Raw genomic sequence first — 18,834 nt, 5'->3', positions numbered from 1 at the left:
ATGTCACGATGTTTTTGGACATGAACACACTGGCCAGATGTCACGTCATGCTTTTAGCTGTTGGGAAATCAGCAATATTTTCTCAGTAGCCTATGATATTTTAGGAACACATTTAATACCCACAGCTGCAGCTGGGACCAGATATGACATGCCACTGAACTTTACAATCAATTTACTTCTGTTTAATTGTTCAGAAATACATGATCAAACAAACACTGGCCACACTGAAATTAAAAATAAGCGCTCCAGTCTTCAGGATTTACCAACATGGTCCAGACAGACACAGAATTTAAAGTCATCACCGTGTTTTGGCTTTCTATGGGGACCTATTGAATGTGTTCTGGGAGAAATGTGATGTTCTGGTCTCTCACACACACACACACACAAAAAGAGAGAAGGGTTTATTTTTCACAATTTTTTTTTACTTTATTTGGCCACCAGTTTACTTCTCCATGTTGATTTAAATGTGATGGAATGCTTTTTGTTTCTTGTCAACCACTCAATCTGCGCCAAAACTGTCCAAAACCCATGTCCTTTCACCACAGACCCACCCTTCAGATCAAACCGCCCTCCCTCCCTCGAAAACAAACCCTTAGAAAAAAAAAAAAAAGAAAAAAAAACCTAACACGCATAAAAAAATAACCCTTTACATTCACAACCCTTGCCCCTGGACGTGAGGGAAATAAAGCAGAATCACTCACATTTACACACAAGCACTCACACACACTCTGCCCCTCCCTGTGTTCATGACCACACACACACACTCATAACCCCCCGGAACTCCGTTGGGGAGAGCCATCACTGGCGTACATGACAAAGGAATTGGGGGGGGGGGGGGGGTAAAAGCAGGTATTTCTGGGGGTGGGGGGGTAGGGAAAGCAGGCTGGAGGACTGATGCACATTCCTCTTGACTACACTGATAAAAATGTTAACTTCAGGCATTTCAGTAACTGCTGTTGAAATTTTAAGATGGTTGTGAACTCAGTGCAACAGAACATGAACCATGAACCACCCTTTCCACTGATCCCAAGTCTGCAAAGGAGAGAGCTCTAGTGCCAACATGGCCGCCAGGCTAACTGAGTGCTACTGCTGCTGCTGCCTCTAGGCCCACTGGTATTTGGATTACACAGAACAGATTAACATAAAAGTTAAATAAAATAAGCTCTCCAAGTTTTCTTTTTTAAAAAGGTTCAGTAGCCATGTGAAAAAAAAAAAGAAGATGAACAATGGGAGACCTAAAATGAGAGATATGCGTAAATACGATAGAAGAACCCACACAGGTTGGTCTCGGCTACATCAGAGTGTTATTCATGACGGCTCGTAACATAAAATGCATTCTTTTAATTAACTCTTTACAGTATATATATATATATATATCTATATGTGGCCCCAGTGCCCTGAGAGGTCAGTCCACCCACACACCATATTCTCCCCAGCCTCAGACTGAATTTAGCAGGACAAAATAATAATAATATATATACTGGCTTTCTCTCCTACTCTAGAGACCATTTAATGCAACTGGCTTACTGATCACAGATCATCAGTACGAGTAGCCTATGGATGTGTGGGCTGAATTTCTGGAGGTTCAACTTTAAAAGGGGGGCCCCAAAAACATGAAGTACCTTCATGATCATGTAATATGCCAAAACAGATGAACAAAGACTAGAACTCAAACCAACACCAAAGTGGGTTCCATGGAAATCCCTCGGTGCCATCTGGCAGAGGACATAAGCAGTCTTTTTGGGCCCATGCGTGGGTGGAGGGGTCAAAGTGGCAGCTATGAGAGCGTTGTTGTGGTAGTTCCTGCAATGCCTGGCCGCTGGAGAGCAGTTGTGCATTAGTGTTCAAAGGACAGGGAGGTTGAGGGTGGTGGTGGTGATGTTGCGGGGTGTGTTGCGGGGGCTTCGTTTCTGCTTCTTCCATGTTGCTCCCACTCTTATAACTCATCGTGTCCCTCTGCGTCGGAGTCATCATCCTCCATGTCACTGACGTCATCAATTTCCTGTTTGAAAAACAAACAAACAAAAAAAAAAATGGATGAGTGCTACCAACTCAAATAGGCCCAAGAATTGAACTTTGAGGGACTCCACATACAATTTTTTTTTTCCCGTTTACACATGACTGCCATGCTGACAGCCATTCAAAGACTTCTAAGTCTGACCTTATCCAAATGAGGAACCATTTAAGCAATTCCGAACCACTTTGGTGCCTAAAGGTGATTGACAAAACCAGTTTTTAAAGGTTACTAGATCTGAGTGTCTTCAGAGGAATGTTCTTTAGAACGTTCATGAGGGCAATCTAAGCACTGTGCCAACATAATTGTTTAAATATTCTATTGATGTGTGTACTCATTTTTATTCTTTCTGGACAATAAAACAGCGAACATGCCCCACCATTAATTTGGTTTCAATGGATGTTGACCGTAAGAGATGCGTGTGAGAAACGGCCATGGTGGCTGTCCACAAAAACAGAGGAGGGTAAACACCCTTGACAGCTGCCCCAGACATCAAGTTCTGGAATTAGCTTTCCAAGAAGAGCACTGGGTTGGGCGCCATGGCTTCAGTCCAGGTTGCCCTCTACCTTTTGTGTCTGCAAGTGGATGCTAAAGCACCAGTTGCCATGAAGTCCAGAACCCTTGAAACAAGCCTGCCCTGACACAAGCGTGCCCTGACACAAGCGTGCCCTGACACAAGCCATGGAGTCACAAACCATGGTGGATGAGAGAATATCATCAGTTGCATGGCTTGAGAAAATTGGAATTCAAGCGGTACTTGGATCCTAATCTACAGTTAACAAAATTATGTTGGTATGCAAAATGGCGATCAAAACAGTGATTAGTTCACTTGGTCTGTAACCATTTATTGCTGGTCTGCCTTAATAAATCAATCAACTACAACTTCCCATATGACTATAAATCGGAGAGCTGCTCTTCTGCTGACAGGTAGACCTGCCTGAGCCAACTTGGCGTAAAAAAATCAGTCATGGCTACCACACATCTTTAGTTTGGGAGTTACTACCCCTCATACTGAGAGGTGCTTAGTTTAGTTTGGGAGTTACTACCCCTCATACTGAGAGGTACTTAGTTTAGTTTGGGATTTACTACAGAATCACAACCTCTCATAATAAGAGGTGCTTTGGTCAGTCAACATGTTAAGCTGACACTGGGACCTAAGCTGAAGTCGTAAAATCTAAGTCTGGTAAAACGGAGACTCAACACCTTTGAAACAAGATGGTCAGAATGCTCAGAGGGGCCAAACTTCTTAGGTTTCACAACAGAACTATGATGTCCAGTAAGTTCCATTTGGCAAGTCATGATCTGTAAAACTCCTTTACCATGGTTACCATGGTGCAGTCTGGTAAATGTCTTCATATAGATGGGCAGTTTTAACATGTACATATTAGTTGTGCTTTAAAGAAAAAGGAGGTCATTTCTGACACTGCAACCAATACCTCCAGAGGTCAGGTGCTAGAGGCCTTGAGATAGTTAACTCTCAAACCATCATGTTTCTTAGGGAGGATGTTTAAACAGACTTATGAAGAGCATGCATTTCCCCTGCAACGACCTGCTGCCAACTGCAAACCGGTCAAATCTGGTCCCAGAAACGGGGACACTGCCAAGGCGTTTCTCCCACAAACATATCACCACCTATGCCAGTGTGGACCTGATACTTGGGCAAGTGCCTGCCCCCATTACTGATAGACAGCTATATACTAAGCCAAGAATTTCCTTGAATGGCACCATCCCAAGACCCCAAGCCAGAGTTGCAATTATAAGAGCACCAACACTTTCAACATCTACAATCTAGGTTCCCTCCATGTATTTGAAATGACTACACAAGGAAGCAGTTGCTGAACCTCTAAAGGCACGGCTAGGTTCCAGGGACCTCATAAGAGAGGAAAGCACACATGGAGAAAATGTCAATGCTGGTGGTGCTGCTGGTGCTTCACTTCATTTTAAAAGGTATATTGAAGGTTAAGTCTGAAAAAATCTGAACAAGCAAATATAAGGGTGTGAAAGAGGAAATGCTGTGGAGTCAAGGCAAGTTCTATACGGATGGGTACTTACATGTCCCTCATCCTCATCATCTCCAGCTGGGGCACCGCCATCCTTGCCGCCGCTCTCCAAGAACTTTGTGAAGCCGTCCAGTGTTCTTTCACCATTGTAGTCAATCACCTGAAATGAGAAGTGAGTAAGAGAGACATTAATATTAGATCACTAAAACAGCACCATTTATGAACTGTCGAAGCTACATCCCCAGACACGAGCTCTGTGGAACACACTAGACTAAACAAAGGTGCCTCAAATAAGGATCCAGTCACCCTCCAACTGCTAGAAATTCAGTGCCAAATTCAGGCCTTGGCGAGTCATCAAAACCTGGGTATTTTCACATCCCTGGTTGAGAGCTGAAAGTGTAAATGCTCATGACTTTATGGTGACTATGGTGTTTATGATGCCAGTTTTAAGTTATTGCCTTTTCTCGCGCACTCTGAAGGATACCAAGAGAGGGATCTGGTGACTACACCGATTGGGTCACCCAATACAGCCCCCTTTAATGAGCCGTTTGAGCCGGGTCCAGTGTTGAAGATGACACTCCTTAAGCTGTTGCTAAGTCACATGCTGAAGAGCAGGCTCTTTTGGGATACTGGTGGCAAGGCAGTCTCAATAGCAGTAGCAGGCTCACCCACCTATTCTATTCACCTATAAGTGTGCCATGATGTTTATAGGTAATCTGTACTACTTTGCGCCTTCAGCTATGAATTAAGTCAATGATGCTACAGAGGAGGAGGGGAATTTGTTAAGGGAGGGAAAAACACTTAGTTTTTTTAATGATGTTCCCTTGTTACTGTTAAAAACACCTCTACTCAATTAATACCTACTATGTTACCATCTTTCATAACAAAACTCTGAACTTTGCCATCATTAGCACAAATTATTTAAGACAGAAACACGCTCCCAAACAACACGCATCCTTGCTTACATAGACGTGCCTGACTTACTACTATGCAAAGTTTCAGATCAAGAGATCATAGATCACTGTGTTTCGCTGGTCTACCTTAAGAACTATATTAACCCCAAGCATGCAGACCATGTCAACAACTGCAGCCGCCAATGACCACACTGAATGAAGACAAACCATCCTGATCATATTCTCCAGTCAGGCGTTGGGCATTTGAGTGGGGTGGGAGTGGGTGAATATGGGTAGTGTAGAGGTGTCACTTAATGGAGTAGTGGGCTCTGGTTTCTGCACGTGTTTGTGCACAGGGTACCCAAAAACAGGCACTTCTAATTCAGGAGTCCAATCACTCCTCAAGGGCTCTTTTGTACACCGGGTGGGGGAGGGGTGCCTAAGGGCATGCCTGAGTTTGGGAGTGTGGAAGTTGTGGGTGCGAGCGGGGCAGCAACATGGCCATGTCCACACCTCGGCACCTCTTAGAACGGTGTGAAATTGTGTGAAGAAAGATCAGCTTGGACATCAGATACGGGGGGAGATGGTGACCCTGATGATGAGATGGACTGATGTTTACAAAGCTCCAAAGCTGACCGGTATAAAATCCATCTTGTTTTCAATGTGAACCGGGGCAGATGCATGGCGATTTATTGCTTACTATGTACGGGCAATGAGCCATCAACAAAATATGCTGCCTGCCCCCGGAGTGGGCATGTACCCACCCAGAGACCGTGGGAGGCTGGGGGGGTATCCACTCAACATATATGTGCTCTGAAGATGGCAGGAATGCCATGTGCTTTAAGTTCAGTCACGAGTTCTTCTCAAGAGTGTAAGCACTTGGTGTTGAAATGGAGGCGCCTATTGTGAGTACGCTGATCAAGCGCCACCTGAAGTGTCAGGCTCTGGTCCAAGCGGGGCCAAATCTAAGGGAGCATTAACTTCTCTCGAAACACTTGTGATCTTCGACCACAATCTACACAAACACTTATTTGTCTATTTAAAGAACAGAAGACTGGCCTATGAAAGCTGCAGCAGGTGGAGTTCAGCAACATACAGCCAGTCAGTTATACTTAGTAAGCGGTCAGTTATACTGTTCTGCAAAGGTTCAAGAACAGCATGCATTGGAACTAGAAAGCCTTTGTTATCTATGATGAGATAAGAACTCATCAGGGGTGGAAAGGCTGACAAAGCAGCAAACCCATTACGGTGTTGGTTTTTTGCAGATCTACATTTCTATTGCTCTGCATGATGATGCCCGAGTTGAAAAATCGTTTTTATTCTTGCTGGGTAGCAATTTTGAAATATTCCAAACCTATTAAAATGTTGATTTGCTCTGCTCATGATGGGGGTGGGGTAAGGTTTTATGAACTGTGTTATTGAAGCCCCTTTCAAATTTGAAATGATACTGTAGGTGTAAATCCCGAAATAAAATATCAAACTGAAGTTTCCTGATGCAAGTGGGAATACACCCTTCTATAGACTGCAAACCACCCCAAACATGTGATGGGGAACCCTAGACAAGTTGGACACTTTATTCACGTGTACGGCAGCTTGGTGCTCACGTCTCACACTTAATCTCCTAGTCAGAAGAGCCCCCAAAACATAGAATCAGTGGGACTACAGAAAAGTTCACCATACACAGACATGTCAAATTCCTTAAAATCTTTTTGTTCAAAATATGTTTTGAGTGTGTTTAAGCTTGAACCAAGCCGCTCTCCTTGGTTGTGAAGGGGGCCACCCACCTTGCGCTCATCCCCAGCTGGGAAAAACTTGAGCGTGGGGAAGCTGTGGACTTTGACGACCTCGATCTCGTTGGCTGTGGAGTCCATCTTGGCCACTATGATGTCTTTGCTGTCCTTGTACTTCTCTCCGAGCTGATCCCAGATAGGGGTCAGCTGTTTGCAGTGACCGCACCAGGGAGCATCTGCCAGAGGGGAAAGAGAGAGGGTCACTAATCATGGAACACAAACCTTGATGATGGTGACCGGTGTCTGTAGGACATGGCATGTTTAACTCAGGTACAATGTTTTCAGTCATCATATGAAAGGACGACATAACCAACTGTGAAACGTCACATTTTTCTGCACATAAAAAGGTTAAAACACACATACGACAACAGATGAAAACGCATATGAATTGTTGAGTATTGAGTTTATAGTTTGTTTGACCAGAATGGGGGAGGGGAGGGGGGCTTGCTCTAATTAACACACACACACACACACACACAAACACACACACATACATACATACATAGGAAAATCTGAGGGCATCAGCTCGCTTACAGACAGACAGGTGTGCCCCCGCTGACCAGACCATCCCAGACCAGACCAGCCAACATGTAAACCCTGAGGCACGTGCTCTAGGCTCAACGCCCCCGCTCTCTGCGGACCCTCTCCCATCCCATCAAGAAAAACCCCCTGCTGTCGGGAGGTGGCCCGATCCCCTCCCTCCCCCCTTGATGAGCGTGAGACACAGTAAAGTGCAGCCGTGGAAAAAATTCCATCAGCTGGCAAATTCCATCAGCTGGCATAGAAGGCAAATTTGGGAAGCAATGGCTACCAAAATAACCCCACTGCCTCTAAATGTATCCAAACGTTTTCCTGCTTCATATCTCGCATTACTGGGCAGACAAAGCGTGGAAGACCTGATCTGTTCACGGCCACCATCCTATATATCCACACAGGCTTAGCGAGGGAGCAGAATTGACCAGCGGGGAAGATTCGTTTCACGTTTCACACCCAAGGGCCTGTTTCTCCCTCGCAAGCCCCAGTCCAACCGAGTGTAATCAGGCAAAGCCTCCTCAAAATAAATGCAATTCACATATGTGACCCACCAGCTGGTCGAGGAGATTTGCCTGAATAGCTGTCGTGCCTGGGATCAGACTGAACTTGTGAAGATCTGTTGCTAAGCTTTTCCAGAGGGAGAGGGGAAACAAACAAACAAACCAAAAAAATCCCACCCACCCCCCAGGAACAATGATGCCAAGAGGAAATACTTACAGAATTCAATAAAAACATTCTTGGTGGGATCAAAGACCACCTCTTCAAAGTTCTTGCCAACCAGGACCTTGACTGGGTTCTTGTCCCAATCATCAGTGATGTCCTGGCTCATGAGGTGGGGCTGCAGACACAAGAGGGAAGAGGAACAATCAAACAAAATGTCAGCAATCATCAAAATATCAACTTACCACCATTACTAATAACCTCATTTAACTGCGTAAAATATTACCACCATTAATAATTACCTCATTCAACTGAATAGAATTACCACCATCACTAACAACCTCTTTCAACTGAATCGAATAACCACCATTACTAATAAACTCATTTAACTTTATCATTTTGTAGGGTTTCCTGTCTTTTCAATGAACCTGGTCTGTGGGAATGGTACTTTTTTCAAATCTTTGAATAGAAAGTTCCAAAAATGTGTTTTCAAAAGTTAAGTTAATATTTACAAGAACAATCATGAGTAATACTTTACTACCGTTTAATATTAATATTTTATTTTGTAATATTCTTCCTACCGTGCACAAATTACCCTTTCATTAATTTCTTTATTATTAAAGAAACTACATCTTATTAACCACCATCATTAACCACCATCATTAACATGGACATGGATGCGAATGGGAACAAGTGCAATACTTTTGGTGGCATTTGACTATTGTAAAAAATGTTTTGCTTTTGGCAGCACAAAGCTGACATTTATTTACTAAAATTGAGAGTATATAAATCGGTAAAAAGATGGAAAATCCTACTCAATGATACTTTGACGTAAAAATACATCAGATAAGCCCTTCACTTGACAAAAAGTGACAAGCCACACCACACATCAGTGGCAAACCGATACTTCAATTAACTTTATTTAAAGAAGACCTTTTTCTTTATTCCTGATGAACCCATCTCACCGTTGTCCAAAACGATCGATCTTTTAATGTAGTATTTAGTTAAACTATTGTTTATCCAATATAGATTTCTCTCTGTCGATCATAACTGAACCACATATACTCTAATAAACAAATTTCAAATCACTTCTCCAAAACTTTATAGCTTTACTTTTCCAAAACTTCTCCTGGCCTGGAATGTGCCATTTTCAAATCTATGACTTTTGCAGGTTTTTCATGACCGTGCTGGTAACTAGCAAATATCAGTCGCTCACTCCCTATGACTTCCCCAGACCGATGATATCGACACCCTGCAGAGTTGCTTGAGGTTCCTGCAGCCATGCGATGATCAGGTTCTCTGCGCATGGTTGAACAGGAGAAAGCCCAATTAGTCAGTCTCAGTTTCACATCGGCAACACTAGCTCTGTTCCTTGACTGCGCAGGATGTTAGACAGCCTTGACGTAAGTCCTAGAGACACCCTGTTGGCGTCAGCCATCACTGTTTTGACAGTAAGGCACAGACTGTGCTCGCTGTAACCTACATATGCAAAGAAGGCCCAACACATTCAGCTCCTGTCAACTCAAGTCTGGAGCTTTGCAACACACCCAAGTTCCGCTACTGCTGACAGATTAATCCAAAATGTCTTAAATAGTTCCAAACCATATTTTGTGGCTTTTTGCCTCATTGGAAAGGTAGAGGTCAGGTATTTGGCAGATGTTTTCCTCTAAAGCAACTTCGACAACCTGCAGCGAACGGGATTCAAACCCGGGTCAACCGCTTGCAAACGATGATGCTAACCAATGCACCATTGTAATCAAACTGCACAGGATGGAGAGATAATGTGAGCAGACAGACCCCTAAGGAGAGACAGGAGAGAGGGGTTCTTGGTGGGGGCTGGCTTGACTCACCTTGAGCTTGCCATCGGCGAAGGCTGTGCAGAAGGAGATGATGTTCTCGGCGGTGATGTCGCTGGTGTCGGGCCTGTACTTGGTCATCTCATCCTCCAGGGTGATGAGGCGGATGGCGGGGCACTCCTCCTTCTTCAGGCCGAAGAACTCCAGAATACGCTGGTTGTCATCAATGTCGCTGTCAATGTAGATGAAGAGGATCTAGGGAGGAAACAGACAAGCAGGCAGGGAGAACAGACATTAAAGAACATGCCTGGGGGTATGGTAGTTAAACTGCTTTAACAAGTTCTCAACTGCCGTAACCAGGCTGGTACCCACTTTTCCCTTAAAGCCTTCAGCTGCCTTCTTGAACTGGTCCATCTTGTCCTGGAAGTCTGATGATGCCTTGGGCACGAACAGCAGGATGTGGGACTTGATCTCGCCTCCGAAGATTTTAGGGGCAGTCTATGAAAAAGAAAAATGTATTGTAAGAATGCACAGGAGACAGCAGGTAAATAGTAAACAAAACTGTCTGAAAGGTCCCCCCAGAAGAGGGGGGGGGGTTGCCTACCTGCTCGGTGAACTCAATGACCAGTGGCAGCTGGTTAGACTTGATGAAGGACAGGAGGGACTCCTTGGTCATCTCGCCATCGAAAGTGTTGCGCCCCTCATCAAACTGGAAATACAGGAAGGGAAGAACAGTTGACACCTGATGAACCGTGCTTAGCTTCCATGATAGTACAGCTATAAAAGATCCAATAAACTTAATATAGATTTACCGAACCCACCACTGCCTAAATCCCCCACACTGCCAACTAAAACCCCCCTGACCGCCAGGACAACCCGGTTGTCTAAAGAAAGGTTTATTGGGTGTTAAGAATAGCACTGGGCAGTGACTGGTGGCCCCCGAAAGGCAGACACATAGCTGGCTGACCACAACAGTTACTGACATTGACCAAGAACACACAGCAGGACTTCCCAACTCTCCCTGGGCAATATAGGCAATAAACAAGCCTAGCAGCTGTTTATTGAAACTGAAGCCTAAGCTTTGGGTGGCTGCTGTCTAAACAGAGGCCATGGATAGGCAATGGGAGTGATGAGTGTTGGATTATGCCAAATCGAGGGCAGCTGGGTAGCAACACAAAGAGGGATGGGGAGGGGAGAGGGGTTGTTTGGGTGTTAAGGCATAAGAATCTCATCAATGCCTCATTAGGCTGCAAAGGGCAGTGCAGAGGTTAAGCTTCGGGAATGATTGAGGCAAACCACATCCAATCACCACCTACGAATGCTAATGACAATGTTCACTATTCCAGAGATGAAATGTGTATGCCATGTTCTGTAGGAATGCTCAAAAAAGGGATTTAGTACGAGATGGTTCACCAGGGTAAATACATACAAAAAAAAAAAAATGTATATTTAGATCAGACGGCAGAATAGTTGTCTGCATTTTGCATGTTTATTACATCAATTCTTAAATGTAAAAAAATAAGTCTGATTAGTACGGAGGGAAGGTTGTTTAATCAGAGAGAGGCGCCACAGTACAGGGGCTTCTCAGGGCGATGCTCTGTCGTAAGTGTCCAGAAGACAACCTAATTGGCAAGATATCAAAATTGCTGTAGAAGTTATATATGTCCATCACTTCTTGGAAGACGCTGGAAAGCGAAGCTTCAGATATCAGACCTCTAAAGGTTAGACTGCCAAAATGAAAAATCATACACCAGAGTTAGATCACTACCCTCGATCATTACCCTCGCCTGACGACAATCCAAATGCTTCCGCTTTGCAAAACTGCAGAATTGGAAACCAGATGGATGGGGATGGTCCAGCCAAACAAGTGAATCTCACATTTTTGCCAAACCCATCCCTCTGACCAACATCTTTGAAATTTAAGCATGGATATTTGAAGGGCAAAAGCTGATATTCTGTCTTAACAAGTAGTGTTACTTTAAGGTTTTTATTTTATTAAACATCCTTCATCATGATTGTATATCGTGATGACAGAGCAGAGGTCAGCTACTGGGGTCCCTAATGCGGTCATACTTGCGCGATCAGCTATTCACAGAATGCGCAGCCAAGGCCAATATTAGATACATGACCAGATACCACTGAGGATCGAAGTGACGTGACCGGATCGGGTTACCTGACCTAAATCGTGTTTCCTGACCTGAATCAAAATGTGGCCTCACTGTAACCTTTGGGCCACAAGAACATTCTACTTTTACTTGTGCGGTGCTAGTGGTTACGCAACAGGCCACTCCTTCACAAGTTCTCCTTCTGAATAAGGTTTCAGCTTCCTGGCTATCTTCTCTCTCCCTCACAAGTTCTCCTTCTGAATAAGGTTTCAGCTTCCTGGCTATCTGCTCTCTCCTCCACAAGTTCTCCTTCTGAATACAGTTTCAGCTTCTTGGCTATCAGCTCACTCACCAGAAGTTCCAGAACACTTGCCTACAAAACATTTTCAGAATTGTTAAAACCTGCTTGTTGGGCACCCAAATTTCCCAGAGGAACGCTAACTTCACCAGGTTCATTTGTCCTTGCAACGCATCCAGTTTAGCATGATTTGAGCTGTACGCCCAAGAGGCTGGATGTCCCCCCCATGGATGTTACAAACTATACGTAATATGAGGCGTTATGTGTTCACAAGTGAACTGGTGTTACTGCATTACATCATAGTGACTCATTGGCCCATTTCTGTGAACTTAAGGCCATCACGGAGTAAAGATAAACCTACATGAACTCTACAAATCCCAATGCTGTGAGCGAGAATATACAGTTGATTTGGTGATCTCAGCAACCGCATACCTTCTTGAAGAGGACAACGCCATCTTTGGACATCTCGTATTTGGAGAACACAGCAGCGTCTGAGGTCATGCCAAAGGGAACGTCGTCCACAGCCTCAGCAGCCTTCAGGAAGGCCTTAGCACTCTCGGACTCCCCATCCTGAAGAACAGCACATAGCAACAGTTTATTTGGTCTGAATACTCATTCATTAAGTAATTCAGTAATGCATTGCATAACTTTTTGAGGACATCAACTGTTGGTGTGAAGTTCAGACTTCACCACAGTGTTACCTTCTTACTTTTGGTAAACTATTTTTGCATATGCATAATAATCTTACATAATAATACTAATGATCTCTTGTTCGAACTTTGAACAAATGCCACATTCGCTTCTTGGCAGGCCGTCAAAGCAGGCGCACGCCTCACCTTGAAAAAGCCGATGACCGCGACCTCATTGTCGGCGATCAGAGCCTCGGTCTGCGTGACCTCGGTCAGCATGGTGGCGGCGGGGCCGGTGCGCTTCTTCAGCCAGTTGACGATGTCATCAGCGGTCCTTCCAGCTGTAGAGAAGAGGACAATGAGCACATGTGACCGCGGCCCACTGAATGGAGATAGGCAGCCCTGTTGGTACTGAACAAACAGTGTTTTAGGTCAACAGGGCGAAAGGCAATTCAGCCTTTCCTTATAGCCTGCCTTGAGAGCAAAGAGAGACCTGGAACTGTTCCAGCTATTGGTCTTCAGCCAAGTAGAGGCAGGAGGGGGGGGGGGGGGGGGGGGGAACACAGCGCATTACTGAAATGCTTCTGGACAGGATCATTTAATATGTGCATCTCTCCGAAACGATCCTGTGCTACTTTTCTTTTCTTTTCTGTGCAACCATAATGATAATGAGGTGAGTTACACACAAAACACTAACAAGGACACAACTGTCTCATATACTCAACTACAACTCTGACAAACTACCCCATGTCGTGCCCTGCCAGCCGATAATTTAAAATTAGGTAATTTTAAAAAACAGGCAAATAATATTTGGGCTGGTTAAAGAACGCCATTCTCTATGTAACTAAGTTATATCTGTTCTGTAACTGTAGTGAATCCTTGGTTCCATTACTCAAATTCTATCTGCTCAGTCAAAACTGTAGCCAGAACAGTTGGATTGGGAGATTACCTCTGACCAATTCAAAAGTTAAGGCTGTGTGTAATGATGTATGGAGACAAGGGATGACCTAAAGATTGCAAACTAGATATGTCACCAACGATGCAGAGGTGAGAACAGAAAAGACAGTAGAGGTCTGATCTGCTGATTCTCGTGTTGGTTTTCCATCTCGCGAATTCCTAGCCCTGTTCAGATCATGGAGTGGTCAGACAGGCGAGAATGATTCGCGTTCTTGTGCTACTTTCCTGTCAAAATGATCTCTCTAATCAAAATGGCTTGATCAATGATCAAAGATCAGGAATGTCAAAACAGCTTTCTGTAACTTTGGGCATACTTCCTGAACAAGACCCAATCAGCTCCAATTAATCTACATGAAAAAAAGGTCACACAGTATTCCTAAGGCATGACACTGTTTAATCATCCCACAGCTGGACTGCACGGCTGTCCACAGTAATAAGGTATGGACAGTAGCTGTGGAAGCCAAGTGATGCAACAGTCCAGCAATGCTTTGGTGGCGACCGTCCAGCTGCTGCCTGGCTGCTCTGCTCTGCTTTGGGGATAGTGGGAGGGGAGAGGAGCAGAAGCAGGAGCTGGCCAACTCTCAGGCCCTTCCCAGACTAGGCCAGCCCCACAGACCGCAGGCGACGTGCAGTACTGCACATCTCTCTCTCCCTAGCCCAGACTGGAGGAGGAGCCCCACACAGACAGCACTTAGTCAGAGTGACACACACACACACACACACATCCACATTACTACCCCCTCCCCATACTCCAGCTTGGGTCACGTTAAAAGCATGTGGAAGTCGTTTGTCTCCACACATCACCACATCAGCTAGAATGGGCAGATTTAATCAGCCGTAACTGTTAAAGTTAGTGCTTAATTCAAAATGAATGATTCTGGTTAAAGTCAGCGGACAGATAAGTAGGCCTGTCACCAGCCCCCTTCCAGCTCTAATCTTTAATACCATATCAGCGCCTGTTTATATAAAACAAATTGAACACACCAACAGTAACAAGATCCATGTGATTTAAAATGTTCAGAATTGGATTTAAGTCAGCAATGGGATAAAATGGCAGTTGCTTGAACCTGAACCCAAATCTGAAAGACTTTGGAACTCACCACTGTACTCCTTAGGAGACTCCTTCTCTCCACCCTTGAAGAACTTGATGGTGGGGTAGCCCCGCACACCAAACTCCTGGGCAAGGTCCGACTCCTCTGTGGCATCCACCTTGCCCAGACGGATCTCTGAGCCCTCCGACTTCAGCATACCGGCAGCTTTGGCGTACTCTGGGACCAGGGCCTTGCAGTGGCCGCACCATGGTGCATCTGAGCGGAAAAACACAACACTAAGTTCAAGAGGATGAATGTGGTCTGAAACGAAGACACTTTCAGTTAGAATATTTCAGAGGGAATAGAAACCAAACCAGAAAGCTACTCATGCGAAAAACCTCAGAATGGGACAGTGCCATGAGTATTCATCAGACCCTTTCTCATGGTTATCATTTCCCTATGGTTTATAAAAGGACCTCTAACAAGCATATGAAAAAGTTACACAAATAAAGGCAGAATAAAAAAAAAAGGTAAAGAGGTAACAAGCATGTAGAGGCACAGTAATATTTATTCAATAGTCCATCTTAATTAATTCCTTACACATTCATTTACATGTATTAAACGTGTTGCTCTTATCAGATAATGCACTTGTGACACCGCCAAAGCATGGCTTAAAAGTTGGACCTAGAAAACTGGTCATACATTTCGTCACGTTCTTGCATCCTCGCTATAACCGCTGTCCTGTTGTCAGTCTAAAGTCCAAAGATCACCTAGATAAAGTGCATTCCGCGTTTTCGCAATGTGAAATACACTTCCGCAACTCTTTACAAAAGGGAATATATACAAAACATTTTCATTTTTATCCAGTTAACCAAAAACAGAACAAGTGATAACCGTCGTTTGCGAAGTTTGTCAACCCGGTTGTCTTATGTACACGTCAACCTAGCACCTCTTCTGGTGGGGCAAAGCCCCGCCCGTTTATCAAATACGCCGAGGAAACTATTATTTCGCCCTCCCCCTACACAACATTCATTGGAACTTCTACATCGTGGAGTTGTTTGACTGGGTGAAAGATCTGTCGTGCATAACTGTGGGATCGCTTAAGGGCAGCCAATAAAGTTGTGCTAGGGCGCCCCTATTTGCTCAAAGGGGATGAGGTTTCAGAACACCAGAATCAATGAAACATCTGCAAAATACGTCTTATGAATGACATTTGCTGAGATCATTTTTATGATAAGGTTATTCTTGTACAAGGGAAATTAAACTCAAAATCACCACAACCAGGAAATACTAAAAGAAAGACAGTTTCGGAAAGTCGGGTGTAGCATTCTAGCAACTTAATACTCACTTATTTGCACACAAGTAACGAAACCCAGCCATGTATAACCACAAACCACAGCAAGTAAACTTTGCAGTAAACGATCTACCATGATTCCTCTTAATAATGGCATGTCTCGCCCATCGAACACCTCGTCAGGAAACTAACCCGCAGCCAAAATAATGTTCTCAAACACTTTTGATGAAATCTCAAAGTTCTAACGGTACAACCGTTACCAACAGCAATATCAAACAATATATAAGGCAACATACCATACAAATGGCCCTTTACGCCTTTCTCGCTAACTAGCTGGATTACCTGGTATGAACTCATTTATATCAATATAACCTTGCAATTAAATAAACAGTACAATTGTAGAAAGGCAACTAACAGACTTATGTCAGCTATCTCACCACACCATTAAACTGCGCTAACAGCATTAGCCAGCTAATGGAGAGCTAGCCAATAGTCCAATAGTTTAAATAGCAAGGCACAACATCGACCAACTATCCCTAGAACCGAGTCATCTAGCTACGTGGCTAACTAATTCAGTCAACTGACGCTACCGGCAATGAATTAGTAAAGTTCAACGCCACATAATAACGGCTCTCGTTTTATTTAAATGTGTTAACTGAGAAGTTTGACGTTAGCCAACATTTGCTAAGGCAGTCAGTTCATTACGCCATAATAGTCGGCAAAAAACGGACTAATGTAAGACCTGCAATGTATAATATAATATAATGATTATCGCTATAAAACTGTATTTTTTTTCCTCATGAATCGTCTTGCTTAGCAGCATTTGCAAACAAGCTAACGTTACAAAAGTCTCTTTTGTAGCCTCAGTCTCTTTGCTAACGGTTGCTAAGCAAGTGTCGTCCTGCATACCTGACCAAGCATCATCACGATGAGAAAATCCTACCCAGAATAAATATCAGTGACACTGCGTTGTCATTCAGAGACGAGCAAGTAAGTTTGACACAGCAAGTTACATCAGCACAGACCGGTGGGATACTCACAAAATTCAACCAGAATGTTTGGGTGAGCCTTCAGAGCTTCATCGAAGTTACTTTTCTTCAATACAAGAACATCATCTTCTTCAGCAATTTCAGCCCTGCTTGCCACGGCTAGAGTACAGAGTAGGAAAAGAAGCATGGTTGCGCTTTGCGGCAAAATCAGAAGGCAAATGTGCAGACTAAAACCGGCTGAATCACAGGCAGGTACTTCGCTACGTTAAATCTTTTTTTCTTGTTACAGACGCCTGTGTTTTGTCTCTGCCGCTACTAACGTGGCAGTGCGTGCAGAACTGGAGAGGTCACACAATCTGCGCGTGCGCATTTATCAGGTTGAATGCTGTTCGTGTTGAAATGTGACTGGACCACGGCGCATAGTACCTGGAAGTGAATGAGACCTTCAGTTTGGTTACAGGTTTTGAGTTGTTTTCACAATAACGGCAGGAGTTTGTGAAAGTCCAGGAATATGAAACGTTACATGATTTCCAGATCAATTCTAAACTCATGACGAGCTTTTGCATAAATTACACAATACAAGAAATCAGTAGCCTATGCTGATCCGTTTCAAATGCTATCGTTAATATAGGAGAGATAGCCCAAATATGTTATGATGGGGCATTAGGCACATAACCACCAATATGAGATTAGTTTAGGTTACGAACAAAGACATCGATATTGTTTCTCAATGTATTTGTAAACTGTGATACGGGACATTACATGATTTATGTTGGAGATTATATAATAGGCAGATGTGGCCTGTAATGCAGCATTCCGTAGCATAGTAAAATAATTTCCTGTAAACTATGAACGCATAGATAACAATGCCTACGTCTTTTTATAGCATGCGATTCACTGGCTCCGAACCGACAGTTTACCAGAGAGGAAAAACATTTAAAGAAGAACTCATCAGCACACTCAGTTTTTTTTCTCAGGTTTTCATATGTGTTTACACAGATGTAGACCTATTTGTCCTCAACATGTGTGATGTGTCCTTGGCTCTATTACATTCAGCTGCATTTCACTTATCAGTCACAACTAATAGAAAATATGTGTCTGACTGTAAGGAATGATTTTTTTTTCCATGTTCCTGGTCCAGGAACCTAATGCATACACCAAAAAGATAATTCATCTAAAATGAAAAGGATGCAATGGAATGTCAGAAACACTGTCTTTCTTATTGTTCAGATTAATATTTTTGACAACAGAAATTAAATGTATAGCTATGGCTGAAATAAATAGAAACCTGAAATAAATCTGTGTTTATTGCAGCAGTGTCTCGTTTTAAACCATCAGTAAGTACAGTCAGGGTGGTGCATTTCTAAGTTTGTTTTGCACTCTCAGCCACAAACACAACACAACAGCCACAAACACAAATATAGTTTTTCCCTCTGTCAACATAACGGTCAGACCAGATAAGTGAGAGTCAGCAACAAGTGCAGAAGCAGACAAGCTTACAGCAGATGAAATAGTAATATGACTGGAAACAGACACTGCTGGTGTCACCCTCCCCAGACAGGGCCCGTACCGCTTGTGAGCCATCAGTGGCCGGCACCGGTCTTGGCCACGTCAGCCCTTACCTCACCAGCCCTTATCAAATATGAGGAAGACAAGTGGCTTTGTTTCCTGCTTTGATTTCCTGCTCCCTCTCGCATCTCGTTACACCAGCTCTCTTTGCACCAGTGTCAGGTGACCAGGAAAGATCTGTGTCAATTACATGGACGACTGGATGGTTGTTCAGGTTTGGCAAGAAGGGTAACTTCTCTCTAATCTACTAGTGTGAGTCATCAAAGACAAATGGC

The 18,834-nt window shown here is 43.8% G+C and overlaps 1 protein-coding gene across 1 annotated transcript; it reads right to left on the bottom strand.

Moving 5' to 3' along the window:
• Window positions 1-548: 548 nt before the first annotated feature.
• p4hb (prolyl 4-hydroxylase, beta polypeptide) lies at window positions 549-17,311 on the bottom strand. The gene is made up of 11 exons (XM_080855237.1): window positions 17,042-17,311; window positions 14,777-14,983; window positions 12,927-13,060; window positions 12,523-12,660; window positions 10,292-10,396; window positions 10,060-10,185; window positions 9,742-9,942; window positions 7,949-8,069; window positions 6,692-6,873; window positions 4,067-4,174; window positions 549-2,002 (listed from the first exon to the last, which is right to left on the bottom strand). The coding sequence occupies exons 1-11, from the start codon at window positions 17,175-17,177 to the stop codon at window positions 1,937-1,939; spliced, it is 1,524 nt and encodes a 507-aa protein (XP_080711363.1). The 5' UTR covers window positions 17,178-17,311; the 3' UTR covers window positions 549-1,936.
• Between the last annotated feature and the right edge of the window lie 1,523 nt (window positions 17,312-18,834).

The sequence above is a fragment of the Sprattus sprattus genome, assembly GCF_963457725.1.
Source record: "Sprattus sprattus genome assembly, chromosome: 1".
In the NCBI taxonomy this organism is placed as follows: domain Eukaryota; kingdom Metazoa; phylum Chordata; class Actinopteri; order Clupeiformes; family Clupeidae; genus Sprattus; species Sprattus sprattus.
The sequence above is the reverse complement of the archived record's forward strand: the minus strand, read 5'-3'. Positions and strand labels throughout refer to the sequence as shown.

Excerpts from the sequence above, each read along its gene's own strand:
- p4hb (XM_080855237.1), bottom strand. The coding sequence starts at position 17,177 with ATGCTTCTTTTCCTACTCTGTACTCTAGCCGTGGCAAGCAGGGCTGAA. Across the intron at positions 14,984-17,041 it reads AAACATTCTGGTTGAATTTT|ATGCACCATGGTGCGGCCAC; the intron begins GTGAGTATCCCA and ends TTTTCCGCTCAG. Across the intron at positions 9,943-10,059 it reads CTGAAGGCTTTAAGGGAAAA|ATCCTCTTCATCTACATTGA; the intron begins GTGGGTACCAGC and ends TTTCCTCCCTAG.